Source organism: Nasonia vitripennis, chromosome 4, assembly GCF_009193385.2.
Source record: "Nasonia vitripennis strain AsymCx chromosome 4, Nvit_psr_1.1, whole genome shotgun sequence".
In the NCBI taxonomy this organism is placed as follows: domain Eukaryota; kingdom Metazoa; phylum Arthropoda; class Insecta; order Hymenoptera; family Pteromalidae; genus Nasonia; species Nasonia vitripennis.
The window spans coordinates 19,366,234-19,383,939 of NC_045760.1; the positions used below are offsets into that span (position 1 = coordinate 19,366,234).

Genomic DNA, 17,706 nt, shown 5'->3' on the forward strand with positions numbered 1-17,706 from the left:
TTTAGACTAACTCCTCCCCCTACTATTACGCAAACGACGGAAAGTCGGGGTATTTCGCGTGCGGCCGTCGTTACGAGGTCGTTACAGAAAAGTCGTTAAGTATAATGCGGGAAGAGGAGGAGGAGGAGGAGGAGGAGGAGGAGTAGGAGCAGAGGAGAGTCGAGCGCGTGGCAGAAAAGGAGAGGAAGCGAAGAGCCGGCAGGAAACAGGAAATCACGCGCAAGATGTGACTCTCGAGCCGTGTGCGCTGTATATACACAGAGTGCACTGCCCATCGAGGCGCGTGCACATACGGCGCTGACGCGATCTATCCTCCGGGGGATAGTTTGGAGCTTCCGATGGACTCGGAGTCATTAGGCTTGGCACCTCTGCTTCGTTAGTGCCTGTGAAACTGATGATGCGCTTTTTCTTGGCGCTCCTCTTTTGAGGGAGTGTGCTGACTTTGCTTAAAAACACATCCACATAGAACAGAGACAACTTGAACTCGCAATGTGCAATATAGGTTTGCAGAAAAAAGGACAGTTAGAAAACTTGAAAATTACGATTGTAAGTATATTCCTTAATATTTTGGGCCTTCAAAGGTTCGCATATTTTGAGCTTCGTTATAGCTTTGTTAGTTTGGCTGTGCAGGAGATTGCTGTACGAGTAGTGCAACCACAGGAGGTCAAAAAACCCACTTGGCCCTGGGCGTACTCCTTATATTTATTAACGCATGCATTCTTTTTCAATGCTCTCTTTAGCCGTTAATAAAATAAAAAATCGTTGTTAAAAATTTAGTCTCATAATATCAGAGAGGTATAGTATCACCTCTGTGACAAAACTGCCTTAGCTATTATATAGGTATAACAAGAATAAATTATTTTTCTGCTTACGGAAATTGCTTACTTTAACTCGAGACTTTTCAACTTGTTTTTGCTCGTCATCGCAACACGGCCCGATGCAGTTGATAAAAATACATTCGACCGCATCATCATGCAGCCATACAAATTGAATTCGCGTGCGCGTGTAGACGTTAGTTGCAATTGGAAATGCGTCAAAAATAACCCGGTGCGCGCGCGCTGCACCTCGCCTCAAGCTCTCCGAACCGGTACACAGGGCCATTAATTGGATCTCTCAAGCCCGCTCTGCGCAGAGTCAAGTCGCGGGGAAGGCGTCGAATCGCCGTCTCGTATTTACATCGGCGTTGCTTTTGCGGGATTGCGCGCCGAGCGCGGCCGAAAGAAGGAGACGAAGAGAAAAGAGAGAAGAGAGAGAGAGAGAGAGTACCAAAAATACGACGAGACGCAGGTCATGATCTGGCACGTAGCCGCGCACCAACTCCCACTATACTATATCGCCGGTCACGAGAGGGAGAGAAAAGGCGCAGCTCTCTATGAAGAAGAAGGTTGCTGTTCCCTGCGGCGACACGTGTTCTAAACATGCGCCTCGGACTTTTCTCTCTCTCTCTCTCTCTCTCTCTCTCTCTCTCTCTCTCTCTCTCTCTGTCTCTCTATTCCACCGGCGCGTCGTTTATTCGACAATGTGCCAGGAGTGGCACTCGGCCGCAAAAAAGGAGAGGAGGAAGAAAAATGAGCTTCCAGTTCCACTTTCCTTTCCAGGCCGCGCGCCCGTCCGCTGCCCATTTCCTTCTCAAAAAACGTCTCGAGTGTCTTTGCGCGCAGCCTCGGCAGGAACCCGAAAACACAGAATCCTCGAGGCCCTATACATATTGTAATGCGCGCATGTGACTGCTGGCCAGCTGAGAGAGCGCGCGCCCATACTTTTGCCAAACGCCACGAGGGCTCATTGTGCAGTCGTCTCGAGGACCGGCTAGTTTCCGCGAACGTCTTTTATTGCGCCGAGGCTCAATAGCTTTCCAATGCGGTTTAATTGTGCTGCGAGCTGCATTGAAGAAAATTTTCCGAATCCGCACGGGCGTTCTCCAAAATCTAACTACTGTTATTTTTCACGAGCCGTCGTCTGCTCTTTTTTCTCAAGCCGCGTACTTCATCCCGATCGTTTTTCAAGCGTAAACGGAAGCGCGTGTACAAAAATAGTAATCTATAGGAGGTGGCTGGTTTTTTCGAGGCAAAGGTACGCGTGAAAAAAATGAGAAGACGAGCTGCAGGGCGCGCGAGCATCAGAAGTGTCCCGGTGCGTCGCGCGACCGACTTCCGGGGGATGATGCGCGATGGAAAAGTCTGTCGGCGGGGTGACGAAAAGCGAGCGTCGTGGCGCGCGACTCCGCTTTTTTCTCGCCTCAAACATCAGTGTGCGTGTGTGTATAATATAATGTATAATAGTATACGTATATAGGCGGCAGTTGACTCGCGCGAGGCGTGAGTTTACAAGACGTACTCGTTGGGCTGTCTAGGTTGGCGCATATTTTTCAACTTTGCGGAACATCTATGAATTGAAGATCCTTTGCGGGGATCAAGGCGACGCTCTGATTTACACTCTTTTTCTGGCTTCCCAAATATTTAAACCGATTGGATGATTTTCACCGAGTTACGACTTCCAGATATCCAAAAATAGGCTCGCGTACGAAAAACTGTTTGCGCAAGCTGTACATCAGCGCGAATGAGATTGAACTTTTCGACAATGTCGAAGAGTGAAAAGACCCGTTTTGCGATTGAATTCCATTATTTTACCTAAATTTATATCTGGTTAAATGATTTTCAAAGCTTCGTGCAATGATTATGCCAATACAGCTGAATACTATACTATACATAAAAATTTTATTTTATTAAAACAAGCTTAACGGGGGAAGGACAATAAACGATACCGAGAACAATAAAACGCTTATTAATGAGTGAATAAGGTTGAAATAAGTCACCAGAAAGACTCATCGATTATCAAAACATCATACAAGATCCAGTATTTATAAGCTATGAATCCGAGTGGAAAAAAATCGCAGCATCTGCGGCCCCAGAGCCGCGCGTCTCGAAGAAAAATCATCCGCGGTCTGCCGACTCCGCGAAGTCCCTTCAGATCCCTTGAACCGCAGCGAAAGTCCCGCGCGCCGGAGAAACGATCATCGAACAGACCGCAGTCCCGAAAACCTCGGCTCGCGCAGCGCAAAAAAAGGGCAGAAAGCTCGCACACGTGCGCTGGCAAAGTTCGCGGGGCGTCCTATATAATAGCTATATATGCATATAGTAGCGGTCCGTTGGAGGGGCCTGTACAAGCGCACGGCGGCATACGGAGATTTACGACTCGGACGGAGAGTGGGGTGCAGTTCCAGCGCAGTCGCGAAGCACTGCGACGGCGGCGGGGGTGGGGCAGGAAGAGCGAGGGTTGGCGCGAGCGAGCTGCCGAGCGGTTATTTCAAGCTCGGCGGCGAGTCGAGCGCAGTAAGCAGTTCGCCCGTTCGCCGGCACTTGGCGGCTCTCGGCCTCTCGCTCGGCAGTTTGCGTCTCCTCCTCGCCCGTAGCGGTGTGGCTCCCAGCACGACACGACTATATGCGCACGCACGCTCGCGAGAGCTTGCGAGGAAAGCCCGTGCAGTGTTCAGTGACTGTTCTCCGTCGATCGCAAAAGTGCGCGTGAATATCGAAGAAGGAGTAGAAGCAGTGAAGTAAAAAAGCAGCGTCGGGAGGGAGAGTCGCTGCCGCCGCTGCTGCTGCTGCTGCTGCTGCTGCTGCTGCACGAGGCCTGAAATAACAGCGAGCATAACTGCAGGCATACGCGGAGTGAATCAGCCCCGGCGCGGGAAGGAGAGAGGACAACGATGTGGCCGTGGCCCGCCGCGATCGGCCGGAACAGCGCAACGACGACGACGACGACGACGACGACGACGACGAGCACGCAGGCATTGTTAGCGAGGCATTAGAAAAGGAAGGTTAACGAGCGCGCCAGTGGTCTAGATTAACTGCGCGGAGGAGAAACCCGAGAGCCGAGCTTTTTCGCCCGCAGGCCTGCCCCGAGAGGAGGACCTTTCGCAGAAATTGCCATCTGGTTAGTATGCCTATAAAGATCCGCTGGCCTATATTACACGCTCTCTGACATCGTCGAGGCGGGCGAACGGAGAACCGATCGGCACCGGCCGACACGAGACTGTTCGCCGCGAGTCGACCAATTCGCTGCACGGTTATACTAGAATATAAGAATAAAAAGAATAAAAACCTCGTCCCCCGAGAGAGAATCAACGAAATCTCTCTCTCTCTCTCTCTCTCTCTCTCTCTCTCTCTCTCTCTCTCTCTCAAAATAATGATACCGATACGAGAGGCTCCCCCTCCCCCCTCCCGATACATGCGAGGCTGACGCGCGAAAGATCAGCCAAACTCAATCCGGCCGGAAGTGCCTATACTCGTTTCCGGTATTTAACTGGCAAGCGCGACGCGAGTTTCGCTCCTCCTTCCTCGTCGTCAGATTAACTCTCTCTCTCTCTCTCTCTCTCTCTCTCTCTCTCTCTCTCTCTCCGGCGTTAATTTTTTATTATTCGACGTCGCACGCTCGCTCGTGCCCCGGTTCGCATGCGCGTTTTTGTTTCACGGGCATATTATAAGATGATCCGTTGATCCTACCGTCATTGCTCCGATTGTTCAGACGAGCTGAAAAATCGTCCTTTGCGCGCACAATGAAGCTTTGTCCCGCGATTCGCGCGGCATGCGAGTAAGGACGAGCGCGACGAGAGCCGCGTCATGCGCCGCGCACGTAAATGGAGGGGAAGCGCGTCGTTGAATCGTAAGCGCGATCGAGCGCGTGTATACGAAAATAACCGTTTCTCGTGAATTATGCATAGGTATAGGCGCGAGCGAGCGCCGAGAGGAGTATCTCCGCACGAATTTTTCCTTCGCAAGAATAATAGCGCATGTACAGCGAGCGAGAGGCATCGCGCTCGAGAAAGCGAGAGATAGATAGATAGAGAGAGAGAGAGAGAGAGAGAGAGAGAGAGAGAGAGAGAGAGAGAGACCGGCAGTCATCTGTCTTCACTTAGAACAGCGGGCGCGCTGCTGCTGCATCGGTCCCCCCGCGACTCATCATCAGAGCACCCACACATGCCAGAGAGTCGGATCGAGCGACGCCAGTGCACGGATTATCGGGAATGCCCGAGCTTTTTTGCGCCGACTGTTTACCTTGCGCGTTTATTGTCATATTGTATTCACGCCGAATCTCACAGGCCTGCTGCTGTGTATTAATAAAGCTCCTGAATAGCTGCGTGTGTGTGTGTGTGTGTGTGAGTGTATAGAGGAGCTGATTTATCGTTTTCCTCGCGCGAGCGTGAGCATAATAAAGTGTACGAAGCTTTTACGCTCAGTCACTAAGTGATAGCTGAAATAGCCGCGTGACTAACTCGATCGTGTCTACGTTACCCGGGATAATTCATAACCGTAAAGATCACTCGAGAATTTCTCGATTTATCGGATTCCGATCGGGAGACGTCACGCGTAAACTCGATCGAGCTCCATTTCCTGTCCCATCACATCCGCGCGCGCGAGCTGTATACAATGCGATATTTTCAGCTCTCCCGCGCGCTCGTGGAATAATTGATCGCGGCAGATGCCAGATTTCGTGTGTTTTGGGATTTTTCGTAAGAGCGCTCGCTTCCTGTTTGACCGTTTTCCAAGAGTCGCTTTCGCCGAAAAATCGTTTTGTATTTACGGGTTCGCCCTCTCTCTCTCTCTCTCTCTCTCTCTCTCTCTTGGAACAATTCAATTCCGCGCAGATGTTGTTGCACTGTTGTCCATACGGTCGTCTTTGTCGACTTCAGCGTGAATTATTATTCACGGCTCGTGTAAACGAGTAGTACGCTGTCATCCTTTAATCTCTCTCGCTTTAATTTATCGTTCTTTTTAACGACCGTTATACATTTTGTTTCGCCTCCTCGTTGAATGCGAGCAGTGTGTACAGCGCCATATTCATAATCAATCGGTATACAAACTCGATTACGCTTCCGACGGAGCATCGGCGCGCGGGGAATCGAATTTGTGTTATTTTTCGAGAGGGTCCGCGTCGAGCGTGTGTATAAGACAGGAAAGGTGAGGAGAGCTGCGCACGGTGGGAGGGAGACTCGCCAATCGCTCGCTCTCGTTGTCCTCGTTGCGCCAATTTGTAGAGACTTGTGCTTTATAATGTTATGACCTCGTCGCTATGATTATTATACACGCACACACACAGGCTCTATATATAATGATAAGGTCTGGAGAAGCATTTATGAAAAAAAAGTCAGTGGTCCGTTTCCCGTGGGAAGCCGCGCTCTAATTACGAAGGTGGAAAAAATTGATTCGGCGCTCGAGTGGCTCGCTGCGCGGCCCTCGAGAGGATAAGCCGAAAACAGATGCAGCGGCGCGGAGCACAAGTAGTTGCATCGTTGGAAGTGACTTTTCGGTGGTCTGCCTTTGTAGATAGAGCGCAGACGAGAGATTATTCCGGTGTATAACATGCTCGTCGATGCAACGTCTCACGTCTCTGTGCGATAACTTTATGCGGCCCTTATTAATTGCCCGCAGCTCGAGAGAGAATCCGGAAAAGCATCATCAGCGATTCTCCGAGGCTCGAGAGATCGGGGATTTATTTTTGAACTCTTCGTAGATCGGTTCACTAGACTCTCGCGGGCGGCAGTTCCTTATCGAGATTTCGGTTTATGTAATCGCGGATTGGCCGTGTCTTTCGTCTAGCTAATCGGCCAGTGTTCCGCGTATATCGTTAAGGCAATTGAGCCAATCTTGCACGCCGAAAGAACGCGCGCGTATACGCTCGCTCTTGTGTGCGCGCTACATATCCGCTCCTCCTTCTTAGCCGCGGATTACAGACATGCGTATACAAGGCTTATGAACCTACGACACCTACTCTCCCTCGTTTTCGAGAAGGTCATCCACATAAAATTATCACTGGATCTCTCTGCAATGTCTTTGGTCGCGAGAAAAGCGCGCGGCAGATTTAAACGTTTCCGCTTAAATCGATGCGGCCGTTACATGCTAATGGCATTAGGCCTATTGAGCAGCTTCCAGATTGACCGATATGCTCCGCTGACGCGAGACACGGTTAGTTGGGCCCATTAATCTTGACTCCATTGTGCGACGAGGGAAGACTTGTACTGCTGCTGCTGCTGCTGCTGCTGCTGCATGGGGGCTCATTGAGAGGATTTTCAAAATCTCGTCGCTCCCACTGCATTGTCTAGCCTACTATGCGTAATTGTACGTATGTGCTTTTATTAACGTACGTGGACTCGCTTCTCGAGCGATTAATGCTTCCCTCTCGGAATCCCGCTGCAACTGCTGCACTGTATTAACGGGGGAATTGTAGAGGAGGATAAGATATGGCTCAATTTGTCAGGCTTTTATTTATCCAGGCGCTCGTCGCGCGATTTTTAAAAGCACTCGTCGGACTGGTATAAATCCGTAAAAATGCGAGCTCGCGCGCATAAAGCCGGGGGTTTATCTCTGCTCGCGAGGAATAAAAGCTTCTGTTTATCAAGACGGAGAAGACGAGAGCGGAAAAAAGGGCTCTGCTTAGTCTATCCGGAATATGAGCTGCCGCAGAGAGAGAGAGAGAGAGAGAGGCAGTAGGGATTATGTGCGCGCCGGACCAGCCCGCAGTGTGCGCGTACTCCAGAGCCGACGGCTGATGCCTGCAACACTCGACTGCTGCTACTGCTCTGTGTCTGAGTTTCATCTCGAGTCGGCCTCTTCAGGAAACTGTTCATTACGCCGATCAGACACGAAAAGCACCGACGACTTGTTTAGAGCGAGCCTGTGTGCGTGCTGTATACTCCCTTTCTCTCTTGCTCGCGTTGTCTGGATTTGGCGCGTGAAATTAAGGAATTTGAGGAATCCCGCCGTTGCTTTTAATTATTCATTCCTTCCAAACGGCGGATGCGCTCGTCTTTTTTATTTGCGCGAGGATTACACTGTACACTCTCGCTCGCTCGTTTTCGGCGTTGGCGAAATTAACCGACCGCCTGCGCTCTCTCTCCGCCTGTTTTTTTACGTCTCGCGCGAGTCTTGATGAAACGCGCGTGCGCGCGGCAATTATAAAAAGGGCACGCGCAGTTTTGCGCATCAGCCTCGCGACGATACGCGCTCCGTTGCGACGGCACTAGAGAAAAACAGAGCAACTGATTACTCCAAGAGAATTGGCTCAATCAGTTAATATCTTTGTGGCTTTTCGGTGAAATCGTCTCGCCCGAGTTTAGCTTGAAATCGTCTATATAACTATACGATTGACCTACAAAATCCAATCGCAACGCGTACATACTTGTGTACTAAAATTTCGCGCGCGCTCGATCAAACAACGCGTAATCGTATAAAGGCTTCGCGCTGAAATAGATTGACCGTCCGATCCGGCGGACGACTCGATATATTAAAAAGGCTCTTCCGGGCGTCGCAGCGCAGAGGCAACAATTAGGTGCGCAGCGTACACACACGCACGCACGCCGTAAGGAAAAAAAGAGCGACTCTCTCCCCCCTTCCTTCAAGTGCAGCGCCCGTAAATATCGAGTCACGAACGAGCGAATTCGACGCGAGGGGCGATGAAGAAGCGATGAAGAAGCGATTTCTTTTTCTAATTCAATCGCGAGCGCCCGCGCGCTTGATAAAGACGTACTAAAGAATCAATTGAACGTCGCGGATGGCCGCGTTGTGTACATTTCGGCGAAGCGGAGCTTTATTGCTCTTATCGAAATTCGCATAAACTTTTACGTCCGGGAGATAGCGCCGTAGCGCCTGAGTATAAAAGCCGGTTTATTTGCGGCGGCCGAGAATTAGCACTCGACTGTGCGCTCCCGAAAAAACTAATGGACCGCCGAAAAAAAGACGCCGTCTGTACACTCATACGAAGAGAGAGAGAGAGAGAGAGAGAGAGAGAGAAGCATCTCGGGCACGCGACAAAAGCCGAGCGCGCGAAGGGCAAGGTGCGGGACGAATAAAAAGAAACGCGACGGCGACAGACGCGGGAAAGGGAGAAAAAGGAGCGAGTCGCTAAAACCGAGTGCAGCAGCAGCTTTTCGGAGCTGGCGGCCCGCCAGCGCTCGCGCGAGCTAAGGAACTCGGAAAAAAGAGGCGAAAAAGCTCGCCGAGCGCGGCGGGGAGAGTTGTTTATTGATTTTCGGAAAACTCGTATGTCGCGAGCTATTCCCTAATTTTCACTGATGGATAAATATCGACTGTTTGCACTCACAACAGGATTATTATTTTTCAGACAGCACATTCATGTCGCAGACGCAGTGAAGGCGCGTCGCGACCATCACCAGTCCAGGATGCCAACGAGGTGCGCTCTGCTCCTGGGATTACTCTTCTTCGCACTATTCGCTCTCCACGATGCGCTGGCGCGACACGTGCAGATCCGACTCGGTGAGTAATCACACCTTACAATACCGTGGATGTGCGGAATAAGAGGCGCGAATAGGCAAAGGGAATTGATTATACGCATAGGTATACAGGCCAACATGCGCGCGCGTGGATAAGCAAACAGGAGAGCCGAGCGTAAAACACGCGCGTCTAAATTTAAAGGTCGGAGTTTGAGGGAAAGCAAATAGGAGGCGTTAAAAAGTAACGTCTGCGCGAGGAAAATAAAACAGGAGCAAAGATTAGCCGGGCCCGCGGAGTGCGCCAATATTTTTATACGCGAGTCTTTTTTCAAATTGCGCAACAAGTGGCCATGTAGATTCGACCTTCGATGAATCGCAATGACGGTCCTGGGCGAAACGAGAAATACGCAGGGTATGCACAGTAAAGAGAGAGAGGACGAGGGACGGAGGAGCGCGAGAGAACGGAGGCGGCACATCTGGCGCGCAGATCCGAGATTTCTGTGGGCGAGGACAGGCGGAAAGAGAGAAGGGAAGAAGCGGCGACGCCGACGAAACTAGATAGTATATCCCCGAAATCCACGCCGACGAGGCTGCACACGTGCTTACGCGCTGCAGTAGCTTATTGTTGCCCCTCTCTCGCTCGCTCGCTCAGCTCTCCGTCGCTCTCTGGGCTTATGGGCTACGGGACGACTGGGGCACGGGCTCGGAGAGTCGCTGTATACGCTTTTTTAAGACGCGCCTTACGACTTTCTATTTTCGATTGATTTTTTCGACAGCTTTACGCGACGGAATATCATGTTGTCGTATAATGTCTCGGGGCTAATTCCGTATGGAATTAATCCCTCGGTGACGATCGTCGGAGTCTTCTGTAAAAAACATTTGAACTTTGAGCTCTCAAATATAGGTGATAACTTTTCGGTCTCGCGCAGTATCGGTTTCACCGCGGAATCCTGAATGACAGCGCCGACGCGTCCCGCGCGCTTTTCAAAACACGAGACGCTATATGCGTGCGTGTATAGACTACCCGAACAAAAAAACCGACGCGCACATAATCACCGCGGCGGCTGTTTGATTTTTCAACGCTGACCCGCTACGACGAGGGAGACTTGTTTGTACTGGGAGCGTGAAAAAAAATTTAATGTCGCGGACGCGCTAATGGATGCTTTTCTATCGCGCGGTTAATTGGGATCGGCATCAGTGTAGCGGGGCGGTGAGAAAACTGTTTCCTTTTTCTCTCCGCAAAGCTTCGCTCGTTTACAAACACACGGGAATTTCGGGTTTTCCCAGCAGCGTACGGGTGCAAAGCCAAATGATAGGCATATCGGGATGTTACACAAGTCCATGTAGAGGTACGAGAGACGAAAAAAGAGTCGGACGGGAGGGAGTCGGAAAGGACGCGCGAAATTAGCGCGGCACAGCGTGTGTAAGTATATATTGTATAGTGGCACGGACTAACGAAATGCTCTCTACTGTCGCTAAAGTACAAGTATTATTATGATTGGGCTCAATTGTCCAATTGCCGGGTCATTGAATGCCGCTGTGGTCCGCGCGCGCGCAGCTCTCTCGCGAGCCCGCTTTATTATTTAACAAACAGGTCGAGAGAGAGAGAGAGAGAGATGGATGCTATTGATTTATTCAAGTACACAGTGGAAATAGTCCACTCCTTCATTATATCCGCGTTGATATATTCCCCCTTTTTTTCACGCGGTTTTGAAAAGACTCTGATAAATTATGATCGCGATCGAATCTCGAAAATCCGGCGAAAGTCACGTGCACCGCAGCGTTTCGTCCCAGAAATACACCCGACGAACGTGCTCTCGGAAATTGGGTCGATTCTAACCACGCATCGGCGAAAACACGCTATGCCGCTGCCGATGCACATTTGCAGCGGAGGAGGAAGGAAAAGGAACGGGGACAAAGGGTAAACCGCAAGACCGCGCGCGAGGCGGCAACACGTGAAAGACACGTGCAGAATGGAAAGCGGCCGGGATTTATTTAAATGGAAGCGCCGAAGGCATAGCACAATACACAAATAAACGGTCGCTCGCAATGTGCCGTCACACTGCGGGGGAATTTATTGTTTTCCCGCTGGGGGCAGCCTATGTGCCCGAAAGCTATTCGGTTTCAAGGTTCGGGAAATCGTGTCCGCGCATTTTTCAATACTGCTCGCACGTGTTAACGTTCGCCAAAGCGCTGACTATATCTGTACGTTCTCGAACCAGACGAGTAAATCTAGCGCGCTTCCTCCGCGGCTTTTCCGAAAGCTCGAGTATAGCTTCCCTTCGTCTTGCCGCGAAGATTGAATCTCTGCAAGTTATTAGACTAATTATGCTTGCGGAGAAACGTTGCGGAGAGTGGGGAGTTTTGTCGGAAGTCTCATTGGCGTGTGTAACTGCTACAGTCGGCTCCGCCGCGTTCCGCGTAAATATCCGAATCTTGTGTGTTCGGTGAACCTCGTCTACCGCGTCGCGAGAAAAGCGCCGCGTATGAAAATAAGACGGAGAGGAGGCCGCGAGAGTCGACGTAATTTACTCCTGGCCGGCTTCCAGCTGGCCGACGAAAGCGTGCCGCGCGCGCGCGCGCGCGTATGTGAATGGACAAGCAGCAGGCGCTGCTGCAAGCCCGCTTTAAATTGGACCGGTTCCTTCCACGATCCACGCGTCCTCGACGCTTCTTCTTCTCCTTCCTCCTCCTCTTCTTCTGTTTTTCCTCTCGTTTCATAAAGTTTAACTCTGAGCCAAGGGGGGTTCACGGCTAAAAATAGCGCCGATCGACGAGAACACCTTGTTATCCCCGGCTATTTGTAGAGCCGTCGGATAGTGATTGATAAAGAGAAACCTTTTTTCCGCCCATTCCCAGTGGAGGAGCTCGGCGAGAACGTAACGGCGTCGAGCGGCGACCGAGTGAGCCTGCTATGCAACCCCGACCGGGCGACGAGCGGCTCGGGCGTCTCCTGGTACAAGGACGACAAGCCGCTCCAGTCGTCGACGTCCCGAGTCCGAGCGCAGCGTCAGCGCATCCGCCTGAAGCCGGCCAAGCCCGAGGACAGCGGCTTCTACGGCTGCCTCGTCGACCAGGTCGGCTGGCGCAACGTGACGCTTATGGTCGAGCCCGAGCTGAACGATGGATTCCACGACGAAAATAGCGACTACGAGCTAGGCAGAGTCCAAGGCGCCCTCAGGCCCGACGACGAGACCAACGAACTCGAGCTCGCCGATTCCAGAGGTATGTGCGATTGCGCTCGCTCGTCTTATCTTCAAATGACTTCAAACGTATTTGTGCACCGTCATACGTATACTTGGGCGCCTCGTGTCAAGGTCTAGCTGAGGCGCTCCGAACTGCCTAAATAAATGGAGTTTCATAATATTGTCAGTCCGAAAATATGCCTGTTTCCCCTGCCGCGCTTCATTTCTAAAGTCCTCTTTGCCGATCTTCGGACCCGCGCGCGTCACATAGGTGCGCGGTCCAGTTTCTAAAAATGTTCTCTTTGCAAACGCCGGGTAAAAGTTGGCCCTACTCGAATTACGGACGAATACTAAAAAAGCCCGAAATCCACAGTTATGCCGGAAACGCGAGCGCTGCACCTCGAGCCGCCGGAAGCGGAGATGCCGAGCAACGCGACGCCGATGCCGCCGAGATTCAAGGAGGAGCTGACGCCCTCGGAGCTCATACCGGCGGGCAACACGCTCAAGCTCAAGTGCCCGGCGACGGGCTACCCCCAGCCCAACATCACCTGGTTCAAAGACGGCGAGCAGCAGAGCAACAACAAGCGGCTCCTCACCAACAAGTGGACCCTCAGGCTCGAGGGGCTCAACATCATACAGGACGGCGGCAACTACACCTGCCTCCTCTGCAACCCGCTCGGCTGCATCAATCACACCTTCGCCATCAACGTCGTGGGTGAGTCGCGCAACATACCCTCATTGAGACGAATCTCGGGGATAAGCGTATAATCGGCAGAACACTCGTGAGGAGAAAATCACGCGACCGTTGTTGCGAAAACGATTTTCGCGTTATCTCAAAGTTGTAGCGCGAAGTGACGCATTTATTTTGACAGCACTGTGTAGCGGACGAGGTCGCGTGATTTTTTCAATGCATAGAAAGATCCGCTGGCTGACTCACGAGTGAATTCCCAGCAGCAGTAGCTATATATAAAGAAAGCGAGTGTTATAAGGAGAAAAAGATTGAGTAATGTGAAATTTCCGAGCTCAGAGGAGCGCAGGCCGCCGCGCATCCTGGCCTTCCCCCAGAACCAAACGGTTCTGGTTAACCGAACAGCCAGTTTCACGTGCCACGTCGTGCCCAAGTACGCGGCTAACATCACGTGGCTTAGGCTCGACCGATACCCCGAGAACTACAAGGCCAAACCTATCGGCAGAGAGCTTCATCAGGTAGCCCGATATGCGCGAGAGGGACACTCGTATATGTCCGCGTCGCCAGTGAGTGCGAGGCAGTGTGTTGTTTTTTATTGCCAAACGCACGCGCGCGCGCGCACACACACACCTGGCGACGTCGATATCAACGCAACTGCGCGCGCGCGCGTTTCCTCTCGCCGGTATATCGTGCGCGCACGTTTATATTTGTATTTTTACGAACGCGCGCACGCGGTACTCGTAAATCTCTCTGTGTATACGCGCGCCCGTGCGGCTTTTATTTCGGGGCGACTGGTGTTGGGCTGGTAGCGGATGGAACCTTTCTCTCTGTTTACACGCACGCACACACACACACACGCACGCACACACACTTTAACGATCTCTCGCACTGTGTGAATTAATTCGAAGGGCCGTGCGGCAAAGACGATAATTCAATTATGTGTTATTATTACTCCTCCACACGTCACTGCTTTGATCTTTCTCTCTGTGTAATGTACTCTCGACGAGAGCCAGATGGTCGCGAAAAATCGAGCGCGACGATCTGGCTCGCCTAATCCACGTATCAGTCACACAGCCGCGCGCGCACACACATAGCAATGAAAATGTGTACAGCGAGCAAAGGACTAAATGTTGGTGTTGGGCTCTCTTTTCTCGATCTAGAAAGCATACAGGCGAGGCCGATCATGACGCAGACGCCGGCGAACGTGACGGTGCCGATCGGCAGCAACGTCAATTTCACCTGTGTCGCGCTCTCGCAGACGCACAGGCACCAAGAGTGGTATCACGGGTACCACACGTTTTTCGACACCCTCAACAAGACCAATGATAGCTCGAGGGTCGAGGTCAAGGTGGGCTGCTACAGCTGCTTCTTTTCTATACTTTTTGCACGGCTTTAATTTTCTCTCTCTCTCTCTCTCTCTCTCTCTCTCTCTCTCTCTCTCTCTCTCTCGCCCTCATTTTTACATGCCGCTATCTATACTCTTGCCTATTGTAATTAAACCTCGTTGCGTGCACTAATCCTCTCGCTTCGCGAACGAATGAGCTGACGGATCGTTGTTTCGCAGACGGAGGGCGAGTGGAACCCTGAGGTGCTGGAGATCCGCAACGTCACGGAGAAGGACGAGGGCTGGTACACCTGCATCGTGCAGAACGCGATGGGCTACGCGTTCAGTCAGGCGTACCTGCGCGTCGTCGAGTGTAAGTTAATCGCCCATTTCCCCGACCAATAAGTACTCATATAAGACGAGAGACGATAGAAAAGTTGCTCATACCACTTTTCTTACATGTACATAAGCAGCCCTGGAGGAGCAGGGAAAGCCGCTGACGGCCCGACCGCACCCGGTCCTGGTGAACGTGCTCGTCGCGGTCCTCTTCATCTTCTTCGCGGTGGGCATCGTCGTGGTGATCTACAGCTACCACCGGCTCAAGCGCGAGAAGATGAAGAAGCTGCTGGCCATCGAGACGGCTCGCGCGGCGGTGGTCACCCAGTGGACGAAGAAGGTCATCGTGGAGAAGCAGAACCTGGTGAACGCCCAGAACGTCCAGGAGTCGCTGCTCATGCCGGTCGTCAAGATCGAGAAGCAAAAGTCCGCCGTGACCGTCGAGGAGAACAGCGGCTCCGGCAGCATATCCGAGTACGAGCTGCCGCTGGACAGCGCCTGGGAGCTGCCCAGGGAGCAGCTGGTCCTGGGGAACACGCTCGGCGAGGGCGCCTTCGGCAAAGTCGTCAAGGCCACCACCAACTCGGGCAAGCTCGGCGTCTCGACCATCGTCGCCGTCAAGATGCTCAAAGGTAATAATTATACTATAGGCAACCACGCGCGATCGGATCGCCCCAGTCGCAGCGAGTAACTCGTGTATAATGATACTTTCAGAGGGCCACACCGACTCCGAGATGATGGACCTCGTCTCCGAGATGGAGATGATGAAGATAATCGGCAAGCACATGAACATCATCAACCTCCTCGGGGCGTGCACCCAGGGCGGGCCGCTCTACGTGGTGGTGGAGTTCGCGCCCCACGGCAACCTGCGCGACTTTCTGCGCGAGCACCGCAGCTCCTCGGGCTACGAGTCGGCGCTGGGCCAGCACTCGGACAAGGACAAGAAGACGCTCACCCAGAAGGACCTCGTCTCCTTCGCGTACCAGGTCGCCCGGGGCATGGAGTACCTCGCCAGCCGGCGCTGCATCCATCGGGACCTCGCCGCGAGGAACGTGCTCGTCAGCGACGAGTACGTCCTCAAGATCGCGGACTTTGGCCTAGCCAGGGACATCCACTGTCACGACTACTACAGAAAAACCACCGATGGAAGACTGCCCGTCAAGTGGATGGCGCCCGAGGCCCTCTTCAAGCGCATCTACACCTCGCAGTCCGACGTGTGAGTATGCGATTAACATATTGCTGCACGCGAACCCTTCTGACCATTACTTCACCACTGGCTTTCGCTCTGCGCAGCTGGTCCTTTGGAATACTCTTGTGGGAGATCATGACCCTGGGAGGTACTCCCTATCCGTCCGTGCCGTCCGTCGAGAAGCTCTTCCAGCTGCTCAAGACGGGCTTCCGAATGGAAAAGCCGCCGTGCTGCTGCGTCGAAATGTGAGTATTACGATCGTGCTGAACGATGAACGATGATAGCGTTACTGATGATGATCTTATACCTTGTTGCAGATACCTGTTGATGAGAGAGTGCTGGAGCTACCAACCCGAGGACAGACCGATGTTTTCAGATCTAGTCGAATTCCTCGACAGGATACTCACCATAACAGCCAACGAAGTGCGTATACTGCGCCGCCGATCATCTCGTTTAGACAACTGCCTGATCACCATCTAATAATCGAAATCTCAATTTCCGCAGGAATACCTGGACCTAGGACTGCCGCCCCTGGACACGCCACCGTCGAGTCAAGAATCGAGCGACGCGGAGAACAACGATGCCGAGGATCAATTTCCCTTCCAACGAAATCTGCTGTAAAATTCTGAAACGAAAGCGAGAAGAACTAACGAAGAGCTGGTTAGCCGTCATTGGCTGGCAATACGATTATTCACTGAACCCAGTGTAACGAAGGCGCATTGCTCATGGTGAACTGTATACGAATACAACATGTGGGTGCGACTAAAAGAACATTGTTTATACAGTATTTTGTGCAAACAAGTGTTGATTTCGGTACCGATCGCGAGCACAGCAAACGCAGCTGCTTCGCTGCAACGATTATTTTATGATTATATTTTATAATTATATACGTAAGGTATCCTAATGCTGAGATGGACTACGTAAATGTAATCTCGGTATTTATTTGTAAATTTTGTGCAGGAGATGTATTAAATATTCTGATGGAGTGCGAGTGTTTGAACTGTAGAACTATGCGCGGATATAAAATGCCTCCATTTCGAACGCAGTCAAATTGTAAAATTATTTTATTCGATTAAAAATGTATTTAATATATTATTATTATTATTATTATTATTATTATTATTATTCCAAAGAGGAATCTATTTATATGTATACTGTTCTATACCAATGGATATAGTTCTATTTTTACAGCAACAAACTCATCATGGAATTTACAAAAATTAAACGATTATTTATAATATTACAACACTATAATGCTGTATACCTTCATATCGATCGTTTTTATGCTCTGTTGACAAATTTCTCAATTAAGATGCCACAAGTGCCTTTTATACTATCGTTATAAAATTATATCAAATTTGTTTGCACTCTAACGAATTACAATAATTATAATAATGTACATCGTGTAGAGTACTGCAGCAATCAAGTACAACAATTATGCATAATTTATATACAAATTTTTGCAAGGCTTTTACGAAATTCTAGACGGTGTAAAAGACTAATTTTGTAAAAGTTTTGGAAAGGCAATAATATTTTTTTACATTTTATATTCTTCGCATATGTTACAAAATGCAGAAAGCATAAAGTAAAAGAATCTTTGTTAATTATTTATTTGCAAATAGAGTATATCTATTTTCAATGCTATCGTCAGCTTTAATCCTCGTGACATGAGGAAAGACAATTTTACAGCATATTTATTAAAATATAACAAAGTTTGATAACTTATAAACTGAATTTCTAAAACCAAAAATTTAG

The 17,706-nt window shown here is 50.8% G+C and overlaps 1 protein-coding gene across 2 annotated transcripts; it reads left to right on the top strand.

Moving 5' to 3' along the window:
- Positions 1-3,308: 3,308 nt before the first annotated feature.
- Positions 3,309-17,058, top strand: LOC100114847 (fibroblast growth factor receptor homolog 1). 2 transcript variants are annotated; one of them, XM_031928778.2, is made up of 11 exons: positions 3,309-3,936; positions 9,121-9,272; positions 12,089-12,454; positions 12,788-13,129; positions 13,442-13,620; positions 14,667-14,799; positions 14,900-15,394; positions 15,477-15,978; positions 16,056-16,196; positions 16,269-16,374; positions 16,456-17,058. In XM_031928778.2, exons 2-11 carry the CDS (start codon positions 9,179-9,181, stop codon positions 16,570-16,572), a joined length of 2,475 nt encoding a protein of 824 aa, XP_031784638.1. In that variant the 5' UTR covers positions 3,309-3,936; positions 9,121-9,178; the 3' UTR covers positions 16,573-17,058. The 2 variants fall into 2 exon arrangements, with proteins under 2 accessions (XP_031784638.1, XP_003425908.1); XM_003425860.5 differs by lacking the exon at positions 13,442-13,620 and adding an exon at positions 14,263-14,450.
- The last annotated feature ends 648 nt before the right edge of the window (positions 17,059-17,706 follow it).